Raw genomic sequence first — 24098 nt, 5'->3', positions numbered from 1 at the left:
TTCACTGCTGGCAGGCTATTCCAAGAGGAAAATCCTAAATACAGAAAAAGCAGCAAAGTGTTAGTGGGCCACGTTATATTTGTACTTGCAAAAACAAACAAAAACTAGTTTGGCAATGAGTAGAATTCGTAAGTATAAAAGTGATGAAAACATTTTAAGTTTTGTAATAACAGCAGCAACATCCTCCAGCATCCAAAAGAAAGGTGGTAAAATGTTCAGCAGTGACCAGCTGGGAACGGGTCTGTAATCATGCGGATTTCTTTCAAAAGCAGGGGACAGGAAGCCAGCTTAGATACATGGACCCCAAGGGATGTTCTCAGAAGCTTTGGTGGGTTGGCAGGACCCAGTATGTGGGACCTTTCTGCGATGCTCCAGTTGAAGGAAGAGATGCAGGACCCAGGGTGGTGCTGACGACCTTCCTTCTCACCCCCAGGATGCTCTGCCTCTCTCTGTAGTGCCCAGGGTGACTCCCTGAGCTGGGAATGTGGCTGCCAGCTAGAATGTCTTCCCCTAAGGAATGTCAGCTGAGAGGACCAGAACTCCTTTTCTGCCCCATTTAGATGAACCGTCCCAGGAATAGGACATTAAGTGGCTTAACTTGGCCCCTGGCCGTGTGATCGGTCCAGGCTGGTCAAACGGCCACCACGTGGCCATAGGACAGAATTTTTTTTTTTAAGATTTTATTTATTTATTTGACAGAGAGAGACATAGCAAGAGAGGGAGCACAAGCAGGGGGAGTGGGAGAGGGAGAAGAAGGCTCCCCACTGAGTAGAGAGCCTGACATGGGGTTGATCCCAGGACCCCAAGATCATGACCTGAGCCAAAGGCAAATGCTTAACCGGCTGAGTCACCCAGGCGCCCCCAGGACAGAGTTTGTTAACAGAAAGGAGGAAAGAGGGAGAGGTGCTGGTCAGTAGGAAGCAATAACCACCACACTCTCGGTAAGCGTGAGAGTAAAATAAAGACATTTTCAGACATGGGACATCTCAAAAAACTTAGCACCCATGCACTGTTCTTGGGAAGCTGCTGGAGGAAAGATGCTCTCTGACTACAGAAGAATTTTCCTACAGAAAATTAGGAAATGTGGGCTGCAGAACACAGAGCTCAAACACAGAAGAGTGGTGAAGGGACCCTCTAGGATGCTGGTGAAGGGGGGTGCCGGAGTGACAGCTGTGCCCCAAACAGAGAGGGCGGGCAGCCCTCACTGGGACACAGGAACACAAGCCACAAGAATGCCAGCATCATCACCATCATGCCCTCTGCTGTTGCACGGCCTTTTCAGGATGTGCTCCACCAACACAAGATGGAAACTGAGGCAGAGGAAGACATGAGACCCAGGACAGGGAGTACAAGCCAGAAGAAAGGCAAGCGGAATTCCAAGGATGACAGCTAAAGGGATGTCCCAGAGAGGAGGAAAATGGGCATCTCAAGGAGGGATGCAGCAGACAAGGAGAAAAAGGAACTGATGTAGTCCCTAATGGGACTGACCTTGTGGGGAGCTGGAAAGTGTGGGTAGGTACAGAAGAAATGAACACCACCAACAAAAGCAATCATTAACTTCAGGGAGTCAAATTAAGAAAGGAATCAAACACAGGAAGTACACTGCAAGGCGTGCCCAGTGGCCCCCGAAGCCTCATCCCATTCTGGCCTCAGCCAGCCTTGAGCTCCAGCAGCTTGTCCACTAAATCATATTCAGGTGCAGGGGAGCCTTCATGGGTGTTGTTGCTCTCCATCTGAGGAACTAGGAACGAGAGTTCACCTTGCCCACCCAACACATACGGCGAGGGAGGGGCAGGGCAGCCATCATCCATAACCACACGTAGCAGTCGCTGGTCCATAGCAGTTCTGAAATCCAGCTGGGCACATGTCGCTACTTTCTCTGACTGGGAACAGGGAGTGCGGCTCACCTGGAGTCCCTGGAAGTGGTTTCTCATGACTCTCCATACCACCCTCTGGCCTTTGGGCTCTGGTTTCTGAATCATCTGTCCTTTTCCATAAGAAATGGGTTATGTCTGTAGTAGAATAGTTTTCTCTGCCAACCTGTTTCTTATCTGTAGAAAGTTGGGAATCTTCCTTTCATTCAAGCTTGTACAACGTGCTGACTTCTCCTGAAAAATAAGGGAGGCCAGAAGACAGTGGAACATCTTCATGTTGGAACACCATCAGAATGATGATGGTGGTGGGGGTGGTGATACCTGTCAACCCAGAATCCCATAAAACCCATATCCTATGAAAATATGCTCCAAGAATGAGAGGGAAAACAAAATTTAAGATAAATGAAAACTAAGAGAATGGATTGCCAGTAGGCCTTACGCTACAAGAGAAGCCAAAGGAAGGTCTCAGGCTAGAGGCAAAATGATCCCAGATGAAGTCACAGATCTTCAGAAAGTAATAAGGAGCATGGAAAGGGAAAATATGTAGGTAAATATAAAATACTGCTTTTTCCTCCTCATTTCTTTTAAATACAGGAGCATTTAAAGCAAAAGCCATGTTTTGGGGTCTGTAACATGTAGATATATAATGCATATGACAACTATAAAGTACAAGGTAGGAAAATGAGCCTGCATAACTACAAAGTTTGTACATTTTACATGAATTGGTACACCAAGAACTTTATGTAGACTGTGAAAAGCTAATAATTTACACTTTTTGCATTTGTTATTCGGGGCATCTCATGCATTTAATCCAAACTCCCAGGTAACCAATACCTTATTAGGAGCTTTATGTGTTAAATTCTCAGAAGACACCCAACACTGTGGATTTCACTGGTTTGTACAAGACTTTCCACTCTGGCTAAAAATTATTTAAGAATTGTGTACCTGGGGCGCCTGGGTGACTCAGTGAGTAAATCATCTACCTACCTTTAGCTCAGGTCATGATCCCAGGGTCTTGGTATCGAGGCCCCATGGACTCCACTCTCAGCGGGGAGTCTGCTTCTTCCTCTCCCTCTGCCCCTTCCCCTGCTCCTGTGCACTCTGTCTCTCTCAAATAAATAAATAAGATCTTTAAAAAAAATTGTGTACCTGTAATTTATCTCTGACTCTGACCCAGATAAGAGGTAAAACTAACCATTAGTTTTTAAAAGCCACTTGAGAAAGTTAACCAATCTGACCCTTGACACTTATTCTAGTTAGGCCTTGTTTGACTAAAGCATCGAATACAAAATATGCTCCACCTGTTTCTCACAATACTTGTGATTGTTCTCAGACAAAACTTTTTGCACTTTTTTTTAACTTTTTTTTTTTAAGATTTTATTTATTTATTTGACAGAGAGAGATAGCGAGAGCAGGAACACAAGCAGGGGGAGTGGGGGAGGGAGAAGCAGGCTTCCCGCCGAGCAGGGAGCCCGATGCGGGGCTGGATCTCAAGACCCTGGGATCATGACCCGAGCCAAAGGCAGACACTTAACGACTGAGCCACCCAGGCGCCCCCTTTTTGCACTTTTTGATACTCGGGTGCTTAGATATCGCCAAAAAACCATTATCCTGAACAGGCATCCAACAAATCACACTGTGTCAACAAAAGACCAAAGCCTCATGGTCAAATGGGGTATTTTAAGAGCTTGTGGGATTTTCTTTTGGGGGGGGTGTTGAGAAATTCTAATGAGGGAAATGGGTGTACAACTCACACCTGGGTGAGCTGAGCAGGTGCTACCAGGATAATGGCAGATGTCATGTGACCTGTCACCTATGTCCACCACACAATTCTCAAGATTTTCTCAGATTCCATAAACAAGGGCAGTTGTTTTCTCTGATATCTCTAGAAGACCTACTCAGGGACAGAGCTACCGGACCTACCACTCTGCTGATGAATTTACCTTGCAAAGTGTGTAAAATAGATTCACTTTTGCTAAACCATTTGGTGTGTTCATCCTTCCTCTTTTTCTCTCTTATAAATATTTATGTTTATTTATTCATCCAGTTTTATTGACGTTATAATTAATAAAAATTGTATATATTTGAGGTGTACAATGTGGTTTCATATATGTATACATTGTGACATGATTACCACAATCAAGTTAATTAACATGTCCATCACCTGCTGTAGTAACCTTTTGTGTGTGTGTTGTGAGAACGCTTGAGGTGTAATCTCTTAGCAAATTTTTTTTAAAGATATTTTATTTACTTATTTGACAGAGAGAGAGACAGCGAGAGCAGGTACACAAGCATGGGGAGTGGGAGAGGGAGAAGCAGGCCCCCTGCCAAGCAGGGAGCCTGATGCAGGGCTCGATCCCAGGACCCTGGGATCACGACCTGAGCCGAAGGCAGACGCCCAAAGACTGAGCCACCCAGGTGCCCAATCTCTTAGCAAATTTTAAGCATACAATACACTATTATCAACTAGAGTGACTGGGCTATACATTAGATCCCTAGAACTTATTCATCTTATAATCAGAAGTGTGTACCCTTTGACCAATGTCTTTTCATTTCCCCCACCCCACAGCCCCAGCAACCACCACTCTGCTCTTGTGAATATGACTTTTTCAGATTTCACATATAAGTGCGATCATACAGTTTTTCTGTATCCCTGGTCTTTCTGTATAGATTGTGTGTATCCTAACAGATACACACAGATATATTTTATTTCAGTGTCATTTCAAATCAGTGGGGAATGAAATGATTATTCAGTAAATATCATTGAAAAAAGCTAGCTAATATATAATATCTCTGTACTTTTGATCATTCACAAAAATGTTTTTGAAACCCTAAACTATAACATATTGGAAGAAAATATAGAATGTGTTTACAACTCCAGAATACAGAAACAGAATGCAAATATCATAAAGATTAAAACATTATTTTTTAAAGATTTTATTTATTTATTTGAGAGCCTGAGAGAGATCACGAGCAGGGGGGAGAGGAAGAGGGAGAAGCAGACCTCCTGCTGAGCAGGGAACCCAATGTGGGACTCGATCCCAGGACCCCGGGATCATGACCCGAGCCGAAGGCAGACGCTTAACCGACTGAGCCACCCAGGCACCCAGATTAAAATATTTAAATGCAAATGCTATTCAAAGGCAGTTTTATTTTTTTTAATTTGTCCTATGGAATGATTTTGAGTCATACATTCAACTAGACAATAAATTTGGGTAAAATTTACAAAATAGAGTGTATGAATGAGAGAGAGAAAGAAAGAGAGCATATATGTGTTTGAGGAGAGTTTGGGGCATAAGATCAGGGGGTACCAGGTATGGAGTCAGGCTGCGAGCAGCATTCCTTTCTGGTGGGAGCACGTAAGGAAGGTGGGAGATAGAGGTGAAAAGTTGAGTGTCACTGCAGATACAGAGCTCATGGCTGGAGAATAATAGAGAATATACCTGACCCCACTCTGTGGGGCCTGGCTCCTTGCCCCCCACAGCCGGGCATTCCCTCCCAGCCTCCCCAGCGATCTCCAGTGCCCCGCCCCCCTTTAGCCTCTCTGTTCCAGCCCAATCTCCTAGGCCCTCTGCAAACAAGGGCCTTTTTGCCAGTTAGCCTGCGAGCTCCACCCTCTTCCTTCTTCTGACAACTTCCCTCTGCCTATAAGCCCCACTTGTCGGGGCTGGGTTACAGCTTCCTTGCCTCCTCCAGAAAGAATGAGTCACCCTTGGCACTTTGATCTGCGTTTTTCAATGCACTTATCACAGTCGTAGTAATTGTCTGTTTACTATCTCTCGCCCCATTAGATTGAACTCCCTGGGGCCACGCATTGTGTCTCACGCTCATCTCTGCAGCCCCATCCCTCCACAGGTCCGACACAGTGAACAAAGTCCCCAAAGAACAGGCTGGTCTCCTGGTGTCTGTTCGTTCTTCTCTTCAGCCTCTCCTCCATACGGGCCTGATTCTCACCCAAAAGCAAAGTTTGGGTTATATCACCCCAATTCAAAATCCTTTCCTGGCTGACATTCACCAGCGAAATTCTTTTGAGTGTTGGTATTCAAGGCCTTGCATGGGTGCAGCGAAGTCTGTTGGGACAATTAGATAAAGGTCAGGTGAGAGTCACAGTCAGGGTCAGGGTTAGGCAAGCTGACCTTAAGTAAACTGACAGCCCAGGGTAGCACATAATTTTCTTCCCTCCCTTTCTCAAACATGCACTAAGCACCATGGTCAGGACCTCCATGAGGCCTCAATAAAGAGGAGGCTGATTCCATCCCTATGCTGGTCCAAAAAAGCCCTGGACCTTATTTTCTTGAATGTCTACCCTGGCCATTGTCTGACTCAAGTAGCGTGCTGGGGAATGGTTAACAACGAGCTGTGGGGGGAGTGGGGTAGGGCTGTGGTGATTTCTAGAGTCTGCCAATTTTTATTATGAAAATTGATAAAAAAGGAAACCTCCTTTAGAATGCTGTCAGGAGGCACTCTCAGCCCTGTCGCTCAGGAACAGTCGACCCAACAGGGAGTCACACCCAGCGGGTGGATGCTACTTTACTAGCCCCCCCCCCCACCCCGCCGCAGGAGGAAGGTTTCCTCCTGCCCTGGCAACAGCCCAGCCAATGAGAGACTGCCAGAGCCCAACCAATGAGAAGCCCCCATATTTAGAACGCCCGGTTTATTCCAATGGACTTTTCGTTTACAACAGTCCTCCCAACTTCCCACTCCGGGTTGTTTCCGGACCAGCCTATCCTTGAAGCTTGCGGTGTGAACGTTCGCCTCCTGGCTGATCACTGAACGTGGGGTTGGAAGTAAATGTCCCCAAGCACACGGTGCGGACATAATACACACAATAAATCTCTAGAACATAGGGCATTGTAAAAAGTAGCACAATAATTAGGAAGAGAGCTTTTTGTTTTAAAGTAACTTATTTAGTTGTAGGTCTACAGAATTGTTTTTAATAATGGCTTTTTTAAAGATCATGCACATGTGACAGGCAACTTGCAAAATTCTGAAGGTTTACCCGGGGGCTCTAGGGACTCAACACTAACCGGTGCCAGCACGCCCTCGGCTGCGCTCTCTACTCCTTGAACCGGGGCAGATAAGAGCTGGGGGAGCTCCTGGCGCAGCGGAGGCACGCGGCCGCCGGGCAGACGCCTCAGCTCCGAGTTCGGGAGGGCTCCCTCCCTCCAACTCCTGCCCGGGTCCCCCTTGCCCTCCGCCCGCCGCCTCCCGCGTGGCTGTCCCGGGCTCACAGCCCCTACCCAGCAGCCTCCGCGGCCGGAAGTAGGTCGGCCGCCTTCCCGGCACCCCCCGCGCGGTGGCCGCACTTCCGCCGGCTGGGGAGGCGGTGCGAGTGCGCGTCCTCCGTCGCTAGGAGTCCCTTAGTCACCGCGGAGTTGCCTTGTGTTTTCCCGGGTCCTGAGTCCGGCTGGATTAGTGCGGAGGGACGAGCGACCAGAGCTTCCTCCTGAGTCACCCTGAGGCAGCGGCGCCCGGGGGATGAGGCAAGGAGGCTGCAGGCGCCCGTGCGGGCGCGGGCGCGGATGAGGGCAGGGCCCGCGGGCGAGAAGGCCAGGGCCGGGGGGTTGCCTTCTTCTCCCGGGGCGCAGGCCCGTTCGCGTGACCGTGGACAAGGCACTGCACCCTGCTGGGCCTCGCTTTCTGCAGCAGACGCCGCTTTTCTTCCTTGCTGGCACGCAGTGCTCCCCGCTACAGGGACGTTCGCGTCAGCGCGGCTGCCACCGAGTCAGCTGCTGACAACAGACAGCGTCGAAACAACCTGTTGCTTGTCTTGTTCAGGGAGAGAGTTCTGAGTCGAGAGGAAGTGGGAGGGCACGCTCAGGTATTGCGGTTTGGGGCCAGTTTCAGGAGGGCTTTTTGGATGCATGATTTAATTAGGATTGGGTAAGTTTTGGGCTACGTAGTTGAGGATTGTTAGGCACAATAGTTCAGGATTTGTGGTCCCAGTGAGGTGAGGGTTTCAGTCTTGGAGCTTCAACTGTTTGTTTAATGCTACCTGTTGAAAGTTGTGCGTTTTTGTTTTTTTTTAAGGTTTTATTTATTTATTTGAGAGAGCACGAGCCAGGGGTGGGGGGGTGGGGCAGAGGGAGAGAGGAGCAGAAACAGACTCCCTGCTGAGCGGGGAGCCCCACGCAGGGCTCGATCCCAGGATCTTGAGATTATGACCTGAGCCGAAAGCAGAGGCTTAACCGACTGAGCCACCCAGGCGCCCGGAAAGTTGTGCGGCTTTAAATGGATTTTTGTGAAGTGGGAGAGTCAGGTTATTTGCACCTTTTGTTTTCCTGGGCAGGTGTTACTGGCATGGTAAAGTCCCAATAATAGTCACGTTATTTTGTCTCAGTGGGTGTGAGTCACGGTCCTTGGTTATTTGCACCCAGAGGAATCTGTATAGGGTTTGCTCGCCTGTAGATCGGGGATCATATTGCAGGGGAAGGGGGAGGAGCTGGGCATGCCCTAAGAAGACCAGGGTTTCAGCCTGTGCTAACCTTTCAGTATTGCAGCACCATGGGACTCATAAAAATGGCGGAGTCCTGAAAAACAATTCTTATTCTCAAATAGGAAAAGGGAGCTGCCAGATTGAAATGAATAGATGTTTAATAATATCTTGAAAGTATTACTGTTCACCAGCCAGCTGTAACTCAAAGCCTATAGTTACCTGTCGTTGCATTTACTCTGTAGAGAGAGGTTCCTGTGCATGTGATTGATGCCATAAGGTCAGGGCTTAAGATCTTAAAATGGCCCCGGGGCATTTGACTCCTGGCCTTGTACTTCCCTGATGCTCCCCTCTCTGAGCTCGTTTCCTCATCTGTACAGTGGGGAAGACGATGCTTTGAGCAGAGTAAGGAGGAAGTGAGGCCATGTGTTGAGTATGGTAGCCAGCTGTTGTTGGAACCATGATCCTGGAGCAGTGTCAACCATCACCACTGTAGGGCTGCTCTGCATATTGTGGATCTAGAACAGACTGCCCAGAGTTAGCAAGTTGGGAAGGACTCCGAGGATTAACCAGGTTGGGAGACAGCAGAAGAAATGGATGGGATATTAACCACTTTACCAGCTCAGTCTAGTTTCCTCCCTTTCCTGCCCTGCTCCCCAGCCGTGCCCCCCAGGACAGGTGCAGGGGCAACGTTAAACATATTCAATAACTAGTTCCAAACAATCAGAACAGGCTTGCTGGAGAGGTTTGGAGGCCCCCTGCCTCAACAAGCATTAACTTTTTTTTAAAGATTGATTGATTTGAGAGAGAGAGCGGGGGGAGGGACAGAGGGCAAGGGAGAGAGTGTCCCTCAAGTAGACTCCCTGCTGAGCAGGAAGCTTGCCCTGGGTCTCATGGGGCTCTATCCCAGGACCCTGAGATAATGACCTGAGCAGAAATCAGGGCAGGAGTGCAACTGACTGAGCCACCCAGACGCCCCCAGGCCTGAACTTTCCAATTGCTAGAGTTTGGGAAGGTCTAGGGGAGGGCTGGAGCGGCTAGTCATTTAGGGGCAACTGGGGCCTTAGGGAAGTGGCTATTTACCAATACATAGTTGACATTCAGTTTGGGCCCTATCAGCATCCTGGTTGAAAATCTGCCTGCCTAGGGAAGTGTGGGGCTCCACTCCAGGCCCTGGCGCCTGAAAGACAGGTTCCTGGTGAGAGCTGGGGTCTGCCCAGCTACCCTTGCCTTCCGGGGGGGCGCTCCTAGACATTTGAGCGGCACCCTCACGGAACTTTGCTAGGTTTGCAGGCCCGCCCATCTTAGACTTGGGGAAATCTTTACCCTTTCCTGTTCCTAGCTGACACATTTCCTGTCTCCTCTCTCTCTTCACACCAGGACTCCCCTCTTTCACAACACCTTGCTGGTGAATTCAACCTTGACACCACATCGTTAGCAACTGGAGAGCTAGTTCTTTCCTTAAGGGCAGGGAAGACTGAGCCTTCAAACCCTGCCAGGGTACGAGGGAAAATATTTGCATTCTATTTTTCCATGGTAAAGGAAGGGGAAAAAAAGAAATCACTACACAACTCTAGAAAAGTGTTTTTAGAAAAGAGAGTAGTTTGACAATACATATCAAGTAAGTTTATAACCTAGTGATTTCCCTACTAGGAACATAACTTGAGGAACTAATCAGATATTTTTTAAGGATTTGTGAACAAGGTTGTTCACTGAAGTATTATATACGACAGTAAAAAGAATGCCCAGTATCAGAGGACACAGCCTTGGGTAAATTATACAGCGGAATATTACATGGCATTAACAATCGTGTTATGAATGGTTTACTGACATGGGTTGCCAAAATATGTTAAACTCAAAAAGCAGATTAAAGTAATGTAATAGCATGATTGAAATAATATAAAAAGGAAAAAATAGAATTTGCAACCTGCTTTATTAATTAAATACAAATTTGTAAACTATTTCATTTAATTTATTCAGTAAAATTGCCATTACATGCTAAGCACTGGGGATATAATAGACATTAAAAATATAATTTTCAGGGGTGCCTGGGTGGCTCAGTCATTAAGCATCTGCCTTCAGTTCAGGTCATGATCCCAGGGTCCAGGGATCGAGCCCCACATCGGGCTCCCTGCTCCGCGGGGGGCCTGCTTCTCCCTCTCCCACTCTCCCTGCTTGTGTTCCCTCTCTCGCTGTGTCTCTGTCTGTCAAATAAATAAATAAAAAAAAAAAAGTAATTTTCAAAGGGCACCTGGCTGGCTCAGTCAGTGGAGCATGTGACTGTTGATCTCAGGGTTGTGAGTTTGAGCCCCACATTGGGCACAGAGATTATTTAAAAATAATATCTTTTTTTAAAATTTTTTAAAAGATTTTATTTATTTATTTTACACAGAGAGAGATCACAAGCGGGGGGGGGGGGGGGGGGCAGAAGGAGAGGGAAAAGCAGGCTCCTGGCTGAGCAGGGAGCCCAGTGTGGGGCTGGATCCCAGGGCCCTGGGATCATGACCTGATTGGAAGGCAGACAGTTAACCGACTGATTCACTGAAGCGTCCCTAAAATCTTTTTTTTTTTAATGTAATTTTCAGAAAGGTAAAGGCATGACTTTCAAATAAATACAAAATGGGCATGTGTCAAAAATTTTAACTAATTAATGAATGAGGAAACCAAGAGGTTGTCAAAACTGGTTTAAAAGGGAATCTGAAGAGGACACATATAGGAAATCAGGAGTGCTGAAATCTGAAAACTGGATGCAGAACTGGTCGGTATCCTACAGGGGAAGAAAACGTGATATTGAGAATCCTCTTTTTCACAGATTGGAGGGGGAAATGTGGTAAAATAGCCTAGTTGAAGACAACTGTACAGAGACCCTGTAGAATCAGGTAGCTCCGGAGGACCTGCTCTCCGTGCTCAGCCTCCAGCTGGAAGCACAGCTGGTTACCTTCTTTGCATGTTTCAAAGTCTTTCACGGTTTTTCCCAACAAGCAAAAGAAGTTCCTGTCCTCATGGAACTGATTGTTCACCAAGCTAGTTTCTAAACAAAATATAGTAACTTTAATAAGAGAAATGTACAGGCTGACATTGAATTTTTTCACCAAAAGGTAAAATGACTTTCCTAAGATCATCTCAGAGATTTTTTTATCAGTTAAGGAGGGAACCAGTAAGATATTAACTTGTTGAAAAAGAGGGCTCAAAGCAGCGCACATTTATAGTCCAGGAAGGATTGCTGAAATGAATTTGCCAACTGACGAAAACTGGCAAAGCTGTCAGGACACCGAGGAAGCAACCCAGTTGCATTGGTGGGACGTGACCTGCTTTTCTAGAGACAAGAATTACTGGCCTTACTGTCTGTTTTCTGCCAGTTAAGTTCTGTCCCTACAGAGTTGTAAATAGCCTCATCAGAGACAGAGAAAGGCACATACTCCGTAAGATCAGATCATCTCTGGAGGCGCCAGCACTGCCATCAGGGATCTCGTGTGATCTTGTTTGCCCAGGGCAGATCTGCACTTGTACCCGCGGGGCCGAGTAGAAGAGTCGGGAGAGAATGCCACTTGAACTAAGCCATGGGAGAAGGTGCGGACTCTGAAGATGGGGTTAGGGCCTTCCAGGTAAATGGAAGAGCACAAAGGGAGGCCCTCAGAGGGCAAAGGGCTTCAAGGATAGAAAGGGCTTGTGCGGCGTCATGTGACTGGACAGGAGTGAGCCAGGAGGGAAGAATGTGAGGGAGAGGACTGCAGGGGGCAGGTCATGCAGAGCCTGAGGGAGGAGTCTGGATCTCCTTCCAAGCTCAGTGGGCACCAGCAGAGTTTTAAAGGAGGAGGTGTCCTGCTCTAACTTGAGTTTTGTTAAACATCTCTGGTTGCTATGGGAGGAGACTGGCGAGGAGGCCGTTGCTGAGTCCAGGGCAGAGCTGATGAGCTATGCGGCCGGGGAGAAGGGCCTAGATGCCCGGCTCATGGCTGGAATCCCACCCCCCAAGTGGCAGCCCACCCCCCCGCCCAGACACATTGCAGCTGGTTAGGCCCTTGTGGTTCCTATGACTGATTGCAAGATGCACCTCAGCAGCAACCATCAGGAAACTAGAAAAACAAACAAAACAAAAAAACCCCCAGATTTGTTACTCACAAAGCCCTGAAGGGGACATGGTACGCCTTAGGGCCACCCAGTGAGGTCTCGAGGAGTCAGGGAAGAGCGCCGACCAGGACTCTGCCTTTACTAGAGTCCGAGCCAGGGAAGGCTGGGGTCTTACTGTTTACTGGTGAATTTAAACAAAGAGTGGGAATTAGGGTGCGGGAAGGGAGAAGGGGGGTCATTCAAAGGGCCAATTATCTAGCTCACCCAGGGCTTTCCACAAGGGGAATGGCCTGGCTCCTTGTCTAGTTGTAACTGGTAGCTTTGTCATGCGGCTGGTGATACGTGTATTCCAGATGGATGCCCTGCGATGTGCGATTCTGCTACAAATACACACTCTGGTCTTTGCCCCCAGTGCCTGACCCAGAGCTCCGAAATCCCTTGGGATTTCCCAGGTAGCAGGGGTGTCTCTTGTTTGAGGAGGTAACTCTTGGTGGGCTCTGGATAGCTCTAGGATGGAGGCCAGTCACCAGAAAGACCAAGCCTCCAGGGGACGGGAAGGAGCTGGAGATGGAGTGAATCATCGTTCATGCCCACATGGTGAGCCTCCATGAAAATCCCTAGTGTATGGGGTTCAGGAACCTTCCAAGTTGGTGAACATGTCCACGTGCTGGGAGCATGGCGCACCCTAACTCCACGACACGGTAGCTCCTGCATTTGGGATCCTTCCTGATTTTTCCCTATGTGCCCTTTCATCTGGCTGTTCACCTGTATCCTTTATTATATAATAAATTGGTAAACATAAGTGTTCCCTTGAGTTCTGTGAGCCATTCTAGCAAATTATTGAACCTGAGGAGGGGGTCCAGGGAAGCCTGGACTTCTAGCCATGTTGGACAGAAGTGTGGGTGACCTGAGGACCTACTACCGGATTGGCCCCTGAAGTCCAGGGGATCTTGTGAGGCTGAGCCCTTACCCTATAGGGTCTGCACCAAGTCCAGTTGGTATGTGAATTGAGTTAAATCAGCGGACACCCAGTTGGTGTCCACAGGAAATTGGAGAACTGCTTGGTGAGCAAAATCCCACACATGTGTTGTCAAAAATCATTCTGCGTGTACAGAGTAGTTTTTCCTTTTCAGTTGGATATGAGTGGGGAGGCACAGGATGAGTCTGGGATGGCTCGCCTTAGGGCTGGACCCCCCAGGCGGATGGTAGTGTTCTTTTCTGAGGTGGGGGGTCTGGGGGTGTCAGGTTCGAGGGAATGTTAAGGTCCCTTAGTTGGAGATGCCCATCAGGAGTCCAAGTCCTCAGCACCCAGATGGGCTTAAAGGATGGGCAGTGATAGAAATGGGTGCCTCATACCTTACTAGGTGCTCTGGGCCTCCCCCTCCCAGCACAGACAGGGGTCCCCATCCCAGCTGCTGCCCTATGCCCCAGAACTGTCTGTCTTCCTGCTGGAGAAACCACACAGACTTAACCCAGAAGCCATTCATTGGCAGTAACCAGCAGTCACCCATTGCCCTAGAGGGGTGAGGGGGAGGAGGAACGTGGTTGGAGGTGGCTCTCCACCCTGCGGGGGAGGCTGGGGCTGGTTTTCCATGCTTCCTCTCTGTAGGCATGACCGGGCTGCTCAGGTCACCTGGGGGGCTAGGTCACATCTCTGTAGGAAGCCCTGAAGAAAGGCTGGGGGGACCTGCAGCTCCCAGCTCCAGGACCAGCTCCCCTTGGGAACTGGGCTGGGGCCCCTCATTCTGCACCTGCCCTCAGACGTGGCTGATCCTGTGCAGCATTCACTTCCTTTCCATGAGCCCTTGGCCATGACTTCTGACCTCAAGATTGAGGTCCTGCCCCCTCTCCTTGGTCTGTGAGTCACTGATAAGTCACCAAGAGTGCTGGGAGCTGCCCAACCTGGTGATGGGTACCCAGCTGAGTCAGCTCAACCAGCTTGCCCCTTGCCCTCTGCCCTTCTTCCCAGCAGGCTCCTCTGGGCCTGGCCCTGGTCCTTCCCAGCCTGGAGCTCGCCTCTGCTTCCTGGTCGCAGAGAAGCGCAGCCCTTCCAGACCGATGTCAGTGTTGTGGTGAAAGTAGGCTCCAGTCCATCCAAGGTGGAAGGAGACATGGCTGAGTGCTGGGGAGTCTGGTTCTAGCATAGGCAGGTCGTGTGGATGGTACTCAGGGGCATGTGGGTCAGAACTTCACAGTGGACCGTCTCGGGGGAAAGGCCTGTTTGTGGCCTTTGCTGATTTTGGTGGTGTAAATTGTCCCGTGCGCTCCTGATTTCGAATACTAATGTGATGTCAACCACTTGAAGACTTCGTGCAAATTTAACAATTGGCTCTTGCTGGCTAGCCAGAGCCCTTGGGAACACATTCCTCTAGTAAACGTGCTGTTCTAAAGGTAAACAGAGCAAAGGGGGCTCCAAGTTTACCTGTGATCCGTCAGCTTAGCCAGACACAAGGTGGAAATTCTTGTCGTGGTGGTGGGTGGGGGGCAAAAGAAAGGATTCTCCCCCAACCAGGAAAGTGGTATGTAGACTAGGGAGTGGAGGTAAGGGGTTCTGGCCCCCAGTGTGGACAAGCCCAGTGACGTTTCTGTAGGAGGACTGACTACCTTCCTCCCCAATGATTCACAGCCCAGACTGATGGATTATTTTTCCATGAGAACAGTGGGAGTCACTGAGAAAACGTGATTAGCCCTAAGAAATCCAGCGTACAGCCAACTTTTCTGAAGGAGGAAACTGTTGTGAACAAAACTTAGGAGAGTGCTCTAAGACATGAAAGGCAAACTCTGGAGCAAGCTGACTTAGAGATGAGCTGTAGCAGAAGAGAGTAGATCAGTAAGGGACGGGGGAGCAGCTGTAAGTGCAGCCTGGAAGATGCCTGAAAGTCTTAGTGGACCACAAGAGCTAACACTGCTTTCTATTCCAGGAAGACATCAGCCAGCACAAAGATACCTGACTCATATAATCGACACCTGGACCCTGGAAGTCCAGCATTCAAAGAGTCAAAGAGCTGGGGCTCTGCATTTAGAAAGTGTGGGAGTGAGGAAGGGTGTGGGGAAGAGGGGACCCCTAAGACCAGAGAAGGGAAGGCTGGGCAACAGGGCTTGCTCAGCCTCCACTTTATGGAGATGTCATGAGGACAGACAATGCTGCTATAAGGTGGAGAAAGCTCTATTCCCAAGTTTTAGGTGGGAGGTGGGTGTGGGCATGCGCAGACCACACAGGCCAGGGTTGGAGAGCCAGAAGATGAGAGGATTTGGCGTGCTTGACACTTGAGACTTCAGTGGAACCAGTGAGTATCCCAAGATGCCACACGCGGAAGGGAGCAGGGGCAGAGCTCTGCGGCCAGGACGGGGATGGGCAGAACTGGGGAGACCGTGAGGAGCCTGGGCAGAGGCAGAGGAAAATGGGAGGCCCAGGCTATGGGGGCTGGGCTGGGGTAGAGAGGGGGCTCTGGGTGGGACCTGGGATAGGGTTGGAGACATATGGGTTCCTAGGAGAGTTCAGGAGTGTGTTAGACCAGAGGAAGGACATCCCCAATGACGGAATACCAGCCAGTGAGCCGTGTCCTTGAGTATCTCCAGGGCAGCCAGGGACAAATGGTTCCAGAAAATCTTGCCTGCAGACGCACGGCCTAGTGTTGCTCAGCCGGCGCTCACACCTGAGCAGCCGTGGCTCCCGCACTTGTGACAGGCAGGGTGGAGGGCTGACCAGTCCTCTTCACCGACGGATAAACTGAGGCCCGGGGGGAGGAAGGAGCTCCCGTTTAGCTGCTCCTGTGAGTGCTCTGCGCGCTCCCGCGGCAGGGCCGCTGCTGTCCCCGGGGCGACCAGTGCGCTGGCCACTCCCCTCTGCAGCCCAGTGTTCACAAGAGGGGGGACAGGGCGCCTGGGTGGCTCAGTTGGTTAAGCGACTGCCTTCGGCCCAGGTCATGATCTTGGAGTCCCAGGATCGAGTCCCACATCAGGCTCCCTGCTCAGCAGGGAGTCTGCGTCTCCCTCTAACCTTCCTCCCTCTCATGCTCTCTCTCTACCATTCTCTTTCTCTCTCAATAAATAAAATCTTTTATTAAAAAAAAGGGGGGGACATTCAGATTTTCTTCCCCATTCTTTTAATTACAGTATTACTGTTTCCACCACTGCTAAGGGCATGGCTCAGTGGCATTAAATATGTGCAGACGTCCTGCCTTCGTCTGCAGACCTTTTCCATCTTCCTGAAGGACTGTGTCCCCGCCGAACCCTAACTCCTGGCCCTTCCCTGGCCCCTGGCACCCCCTCTTCCACTTCCTGGGGCTGTGGCTCTACAACCTCGGGGACTTCCTACCAGTGGAATCCTGCAGTATTTGTCCTTTTGCATCCGGCCCTTGTCACTGAGCACAGCGTCCTCCAGCTTCCCCCACCTTCCCCCACACTGGCAGGTGTCCGGCGCTTCATTCCTTCTTATGGCTGGGTAATAAGATAATATTCCTTTGGGCGGGTGAATGGGCCACACTGTGTTTATCTGTTCATCCACAGATGGACATTGGGCTGCGTCCACTTTGGGGCTCTGTGGGTCCTGCTGCTGTGAACGTGGGGTGTAGGACATGCTGGGGCAGGGGCTCAGGCACGAGGGCCACGTGTGTCCCAGCACCCTCTGCTGAGAGCCGTCAGCTGCTCCCCGCACCCCTGAGTGCCTGCCCCTGTGCCCACGAACTGGTTGGTCCCTGGAACAGCCTCCCCACCTCTCTCCCAGTGCGGTTCCCTGGAGCCCAGGTCAGTGTCACCTCCACAGAAAGCCCCCCCCTGTGGCTCCCCTTTGCCACAGCTCGAATCTGCCAGTCCCACCCAGCAGAGCCTTTGCTGGTGTCGTTCTGGGGGCTGGGATGACCTCCAACTTCACCCTTAAGACTCAGCCTGAGAGTGAGCACTGGAGTGAGCACTGTCCTGAGTTCCTGACACGATGGCCACCTTCCCCCGGCCCCCGGCCCCATCCCCTTCCTGGTTTGGCTTCCCCGGGACTTCATCATCCATCAGACTAAATGATTTCTTCCTATAGTTTATTCTGTCTTTCCTCCGGTGTCCCTGACACAAGGGCCAGGGTTGCTTTCGGTTTGCTCGCTGCTGTATCTCCAGCTGGTATGGCAGCGCCCAGCGCACGGCAGGCACTGGCAGATTGGGGTTGGGGATGAATGGATAGCCCACTGCCAACGTCTGCCCTGTCTGAAACGGCGTTGGTGGGCCCCTGCTTCGGGGGGAGTGTGGCCGGCCCAGCTCTGCAGCCCCATGCATCCTGCGCACCTCGCTGCAATTGTCGGTGGCCCTGAGATGGCGCCATGGCCACATGGCCGGCAGGGTTGTGTGCCCAGGTGATGAGGTGCCCAGCCAGCCCACCTGGCGTGGCTCCAGCATACAGTAGGCGCTCCATAAATCTTCTGTTGAAGGTCAGATCACACCAAGGTCCCCACTCTCTGGGAACCGGGGAGCCGGTCTCTAGGGCCTTGCTTAGGGCCCGTGCCAGGGTCTTCATTGGCTTCTCAGAATTTCCTGTGGTACCTGCCAGGTCCTAGCCACCCCATCTTGGGGACAGCGACATCTTAGGACATATGCCTGCCCCTTGGGTCACCTGGGCAGTGACCCAGGTGTCAGGAAAGGCTGTTACACAGAGGACACTGGGGAGGCAGCAGTCTGGAGCAGTTCGGCCCGGCAGAATCCTCCAGACTCCCCTCTACTCTTGTCCCTGACTCCTCACCATCGTCACCTGCTCTGCTGCCCAGCCCCGGGGAGATGCGTGCTGCCTGAGGATAGGACCTGTGTCTTACCCACCACTGCACTCCAGTGTCCAGCACAGGGCCTGGCATACAGCAGTTGCCGAATAAATGCTTACCAAATGAGCTGGGGAGGCCAACCACCGTAGTTGCAGGGAGGGAGTGGGTTGGGGGAGCCTGAGGCTAGCCATGGAGTATAGGGGTGACCCAGGATCAGGGGCCGGTGGGGAGGTGAGCACCCACAGAACCAGCCCCTCACCTTGGCTGCTGTGTGAGGGTACTCTCCGGCAGCCCCCTCCTCCCAGTCCCAGGAATAGCACATCAGCTGGGGGCTGTTCGGGGCGGGCGGGGTGCGACAGGGGGCTTGCCCTGATGCGCAGGGATGGTTCTGGCTGCAGTTTAACACCCGGCTGTCTCCTGCCCTTTCCACCAAAGCGGGGGTTGGCATGGGGGGCCAGTAAAACACCAGTGATCCTTTGTGGTGTTGCAGTCTCCAGGGGAGGCTGTCCTTTGCTGACTCCCGCCACCCTTCTGGCCTCGGGGGGGAGGCAGCGGCCTCTGGGGGCCCCCCCACAGGCTGTGGGGGCAGAGCATGTTGGCCAGGCTGGGGAGCTCCAGAGAGGCACCCAGCAGTGTGCACTGAGGGTCGGTCTGGAGGGCCCCCACCCCTTCCAGCCCGACTCCCCCTCTTCTGCGAGGAGTCCTCCTTCTGAGTCTCTGCAAGGCCCACTCCCACTTGCCCTCCAGGCCCCTGTTTCGAGGTCCTCCTTTTCTGGGCAGTCTTCGCTGGCAGCCCCACCAGAGTCAGGTGCCTCCTTGGGCTACTGCGACTCCCTGCCCCCCGCACCTAGGCCCTTGGGTGAGAACCATCTCCTGGACCAAGAGCCCTCCGGATCTACTGTGTCCGATCCTGTCACCTGCCTCTGGATTGAGGTTCAAATCCAGGCTCCGCCCTTCCCCCCCAGGCCCCAGTTTCCTCAGCTGCAGAGCGGGAACGGTAAGGGGATTTGAGGCTGAGATGCAGCAATGCAGGGCACACCGTATGCTCCCACTGTTTCGCACCCCTTCCCAGCACCTGGCTTGTTGATCAAATGAACAAAAGGGCAGAGATACACAGTGAGCCTGCACTTCCGGCTTGGGGTGGGCGCATCACGGGAGCAGGGAGCTGAGTCAGGGAGGAAGTGGTGGGGACCCCGGGTCACAAGGTCTCATCTGGTGCATCCCCAGGCTCCCTGCTCCAGTGGAGCCCTGCTGCCCTCTGACCGGAGTGCAGGGGCCAGGCCAGGTGTGGGGGATGGCACGCCAGCCCTGCCCAGGCAGCCACATCAGTCAGCCACCTGGGCACTGGGCTGGCCCCACCTGGGCTTCCCTGCAGTCCAGGTGAGGGATGAGTTGTTCGCCACCGAGTGACAAGACCCACATGACAGGTGGCCACTGGGGGCCTGATTCACAGCTTTCTGGGAAGTGAGTTAACGGGATCCCAGAGCCCAGGGCTCAGTCAGGTCTCCTGGCTGAGTCACGGTGGCCCCTGGAGGAAGGAGCCGTTACTGAGCCTCTGGGCAACCCCCTTTTCCCCAAGGCCCTGCGACCTTAGCAAGACCCCATACCCTAGCCTCCAACTGCTGCAGACCCAGGCTTTCCCTTCCCTGCCCAAACTGGGGACCTTTCCTAGTCAATGTCAAGGCCATTGGCCTAGACCTCTGGGTCTGGGTCCTGTTCCTCTAGGGGGTAGATCCTGGGCCCCTAAACCAGAGCCCTGAGTCCACTCCTCCGGGGCAGAGGTAGGGGTCTCCGCTAGAGCCCCCAGTCCCCTTAACGGCTCATTTCCTCCCAGCAGTCCCACCCCTCCTGTGACCTACAGCCCCGGGTGGCAGGGACTGAGCCACTCACTTACTTGGGGGACTGGTCCAACGGCATTCCACCTCCCAGGATAAAACCTGGGGTGACCTGTAGGGAACTCTGCACACTCCTGTCACAGGCAGGACTGCTCTCCCAGCCGTGCCTGGGCCCCCACTGGCTATGGTAGTTTCCAGAACTCCCCCGGCCCAGGGTGGGGGCTGTCTCAGGATCTTAACCCCCCTGCTGCTCCTGGCTTCTGCAGGTGAGTCCTGAGGACTTGCCGCCCCTCCTTCCTCTGCCCCCCAGGGCCACCCCCTCCCTTCTCCCTACTCAGCACCTTCCCACCCTCTCTCCCGGCCCTGCCTGCACCCCGTCTCTGTCCCTCTCCCCCTCGCCTTCTGCGCTTCTTGCTCCCTCTGCCATGTCCTGTGGCTGCCGGCAGGACGGCAGGACGCACTGAGGCAGGCTCTGGGCAGACCTCAACAGCCTCAGCGCTCCCGTTGCTGTCCCCCTCCGCCCCCCTCTCCCTTCTCCCCGCTCCCTCCCTTCCCCCCCCTCGGGTCCCCACGCTTCTGTTCCAGGCCTTGGGCTTGGGGTTGAGAGGGTCTTGGGCCACAGCCTTGGGTGTTGGGGGGGAGCCTGAGAGGGTCAGGCGTGTGCTCCCTGACTTCTCCGTGAGAGGCGCCCAGGAGCCAGCCGCCCTTCATCCTCTGCCAGGGGGTGGGATGGAGCACACCTGGTGGGAGGGTAAGGCCGCAGCTTAGAGACCGAGCCCGAGGTTTCTGTCAGCCCCGCCCAGGCTCCAGGAAATGCCCCACGATGGGGGTCTGGGGAGTTGCCCTGGACACTGGGGGGGCTCCTCTCCGCTGGCCTGACCCTTCCTTCCCTTGCCCTCAGCCTCCTTCCATGCTGCCGAGATACCTGGTGAGTGGGGCCGCCCTGAGCGGTGGGGGTGGGGGGAGTCTGTGTCTGTCTGGCAGGGGGAGCAGGTCAGAAGGGGCTTTTGGGCAGGAGCAGAAGGCAGGCAGCCAAGGGGGCCTGGAAGGCAGAGTGGAGACTCTTGAGTAGAAGAGGGGCGCAGGGCAGGGCAGCAGCAGGTGAGAGGCGCACAGAGGGAAGGCCAGCCTGAGGGGAGGGCCAGGGAAGAACAGCATGGGGCTGGGTGGGAGGCTTGGACCCTGGGGGTGACAAAACGTGACCCTCCTCCGCCAGCACCCCCAGCCTGTGGGAAGCCCCAGCAGCTGAACCGGATCGTGGGTGGTGAGGACAGCACCGATGCCGAGTGGCCCTGGGTCGTGAGCATCCAGAAGAATGGGACCCACCACTGTGCGGGCTCCCTGCTCACCAGACGCTGGGTGGTCACCGCTGCCCACTGCTTCAAGGGGTATGCACGCCAGTCCTGCGCTTGATACCCCAGGCCTCCTGCCCCGGACCCCAGGCTCCCCACTCAGCCCCAGCCTCCCGCTCTCTGTCCAGTCTCGGGGCCTCTCAGCGAGAGGAGAGACCCTGCTGCTGCTTAGGGGCTTCCATAAGCATGTTGTCCCCCAGACACTCCCTGACCCTTCCCGGCACCACCGCCCCCCCAGGGTTCCTGACTGACCCTACCCCCTTTCCTCTTCCTGCCAGCACTCTGAACAAGCCATCCCAGTTCTCTGTGCTGCTGGGGGCCTGGCAGCTGGGGAACCCTGGCCCGAGGTCCCAGGAGGTGGGTATCGCCTGGGTGCAGTCCCACCCCGTGTACTCCTGGGAAGAGGGCTCCCGTGCGGACATCGCCCTGGTGCGCCTTGAGCACTCCATCCACTTCTCTGAGCGAATCCTGCCCATCTGCCTGCCTGATGCCTCCGTCCGTCTCTCTCCCAACATGCGCTGCTGGATTGCAGGCTGGGGGAGCATCCATGATGGAGGTGCGGCTTCTCCCTTACCGGATGGCCAGGGGTGGCTGGGGACAGAGGCTGGCAGGCTCCCAGAGACACAGTTACAGTGGGCAGCAGAGGGTAGAGGCCAGAGGCATAGCAGAAGGAAAAAGACTCTTCTGACAACAGACACAAAAGAAAAAGTGAACAGCAGCCCAGAGGTGGGAAGTCTCAGAAAGCTAGGTGGACGCTTGTAGGTCTCTTCTAGTTAAAAGGGATCTGTGATGATGTTCTGGGGCAGCAGCAGCCAGATGGATGAGGCTATTAAGGTGATGGAGGAAGGGCTGGAAGGAGCACGTGTGGGACCGGGCTGACTAGGGGGGAACAGGCACCTCCTGGTGGCAGCGTGCCATAATTGCAGGCGAAATTTCCAGAAGGATGTTGTGAAAATAACATTGTCAGACCAAGTCTGGAAAACATCATCTAGAGACACAAGGCAGATAAAGTAAGAGGCAAAGAAGCAAAAAAAGATGATAGAGAGATAATGGGGGGATGGTTAGGAGGAAAAAGTTTAAGAAAAATGATTAACCACATTTCAAAAGAATTAAGAGAAATGACACCAGGTGCCTGGGGATCCCCCTGACTCCAAGGTTACAGGCAGGGCTCCTTCGAGAACTGGAATTATGGGCTGTCGGGGGGGGGGTCTACAGACCAACCCCAGGGTCTGCAGTCCCCCCAGGGTTTGGGGGACTCCTCAGGTCCTGATAACCTCCAGCATGGGGTGATCATTTATTGAACACTTCCCTGTTCCAGTCCCCGTGCTGGACAAAGTGGTGCCTGAGGCAGGACCAGCTGGGACCAGTGGTTCTAACCATTCTGTGGGCATCAGAAGGCTCTAAAGATTCAGGGTCTCAGGATGCACACTTCTGTTCGGATTCATTAGGTCCAGAGGTGGAGTCTTGGAATTCGGGTTTTCCACAGGCATTTGGGAGAGCCTGACAGAGTTGAGCCATTAGCCTTTGAGAACTGCCTCGGAGGGGGTGTGGAGGGGGCCGTCGGGACATTGAAGAGACGGTTTCCCAAGTCTGACCCTCTGCTCCCTGCCCCCTAGTGCCCCTGCCCCATCCCCAGACCCTGCAGAAGCTGGAGGTTCCCATCATCAACTCAGAAGTCTGCAGCCGCCTGTACTGGCGGGGAGCGGGGCAGCGGGCCATCACCGAGGATATGCTGTGTGCTGGCTACCTGGAGGGGCAGCGAGATGCCTGTCTGGTGAGCACCCCACCTTCTTCCTACCACTGCCGCTGCTCACCTCCCCAAGACAGCTGGGACCTGCGAGTATCCCGGATGCCTACAGAACTGGGCCTCCATCCATCTGACTGTACACCAAACATCTACTGAGTGTCTTGGGTGTGCCGGACCCCACTCTCTGGGAGCTCGCCTTCTCCTGAGGGGGTTCCTGCATCCTGGTCCCCAGAGCCAGCTGCAGCTCCATCACTGTGGTGGTGGACAGCGGGTGCTGTAATGGTCCGCACCCGGGCTCGGACACTGTAAGGTCCTGGTTGCAGTTCCTACTCTGCTACCCAGGATTCCAGTGTGGCTCGGGGGCTGTGAGTGCGAAGGTGTGGCACAAAGTGCTCCTCACCAGCAGTGAGCCCGAGGGCCTGTCCTCCAGGACAGAGAAATCCGCCCCCTCCCCCCAGGGAACCCCTTGCCACCTGCTGTGTTGGGTCCTGGGCTCTGTCCAGCCCTGAGCCACATGGGTCCCTGACCTTGCCTACTCTCCGCAGGGTGACTCCGGGGGCCCCCTCATGTGCCAGGTCGAGGGCACCTGGCTGCTGGCGGGCATCATCAGCTGGGGCGAGGGCTGTGCGGAGCGTGACCGGCCCGGCGTCTACATCAGCCTGGCTGCCCACCGCTCCTGGGTGATGCGGATCGTGCAGGGAGTGCAGCTCCGCGGGCACTCGCAGGGGAGCGGGCCCGCTCGGGGCGCCGGGCCGTCCCGGGGCCGCGCGCGTTAGAGATCTGGGGAGACTGGCGGCCGCGCGGCCCCGGCAGCCTGACCGTGCGCCCCTCCCGTGCGCCCTTCCCGCCGTTGTAAGTGAGCCACCTGCCTCGGGGGGGCGCCCGCGTGCCGGCACCACCGCCTCGGCTGCGAGGCTCCGCCCCGCCCGCGGGAGCGCCTTTGTTTTCTGTGTGTATATGTCCGTGCTGACGATTTTTACAGTTATTTGTAGCCCTGCCCGCATATCGTATTTATTACAATTTCAATAAATTGTTTATTCCCCCGTTA

The 24098-nt window shown here is 53.3% G+C and overlaps 1 protein-coding gene and 1 long non-coding RNA gene across 2 annotated transcripts; one reads left to right on the top strand and one right to left on the bottom strand.

Moving 5' to 3' along the window:
• Window positions 1-5005: 5005 nt before the first annotated feature.
• On the bottom strand, window positions 5006-7663 carry LOC141373986 (uncharacterized). The gene is made up of 2 exons (XR_012380475.1): window positions 6902-7663; window positions 5006-5944 (listed from the first exon to the last, which is right to left on the bottom strand). It is a non-coding gene; the product is annotated as an uncharacterized lncRNA (long non-coding RNA).
• A 9194-nt stretch (window positions 7664-16857) lies between these two features.
• Window positions 16858-24098, top strand: PRSS22 (serine protease 22). The gene is made up of 6 exons (XM_025877242.2): window positions 16858-20217; window positions 20853-20879; window positions 21168-21339; window positions 21582-21859; window positions 22920-23077; window positions 23596-24098. The coding sequence occupies exons 1-6, from the start codon at window positions 20136-20138 to the stop codon at window positions 23824-23826; spliced, it is 948 nt and encodes a 315-aa protein (XP_025733027.1). The 5' UTR covers window positions 16858-20135; the 3' UTR covers window positions 23827-24098.

This window comes from Callorhinus ursinus, unplaced genomic scaffold (assembly GCF_003265705.2).
Source record: "Callorhinus ursinus isolate GAN/ISIS: 27379988/994484 unplaced genomic scaffold, GSC_fseal_2.0 scaffold13, whole genome shotgun sequence".
In the NCBI taxonomy this organism is placed as follows: domain Eukaryota; kingdom Metazoa; phylum Chordata; class Mammalia; order Carnivora; family Otariidae; genus Callorhinus; species Callorhinus ursinus.
Note: the sequence above shows the minus strand (reverse complement) of the source record. Positions and strands in the feature narration are given on the sequence as shown.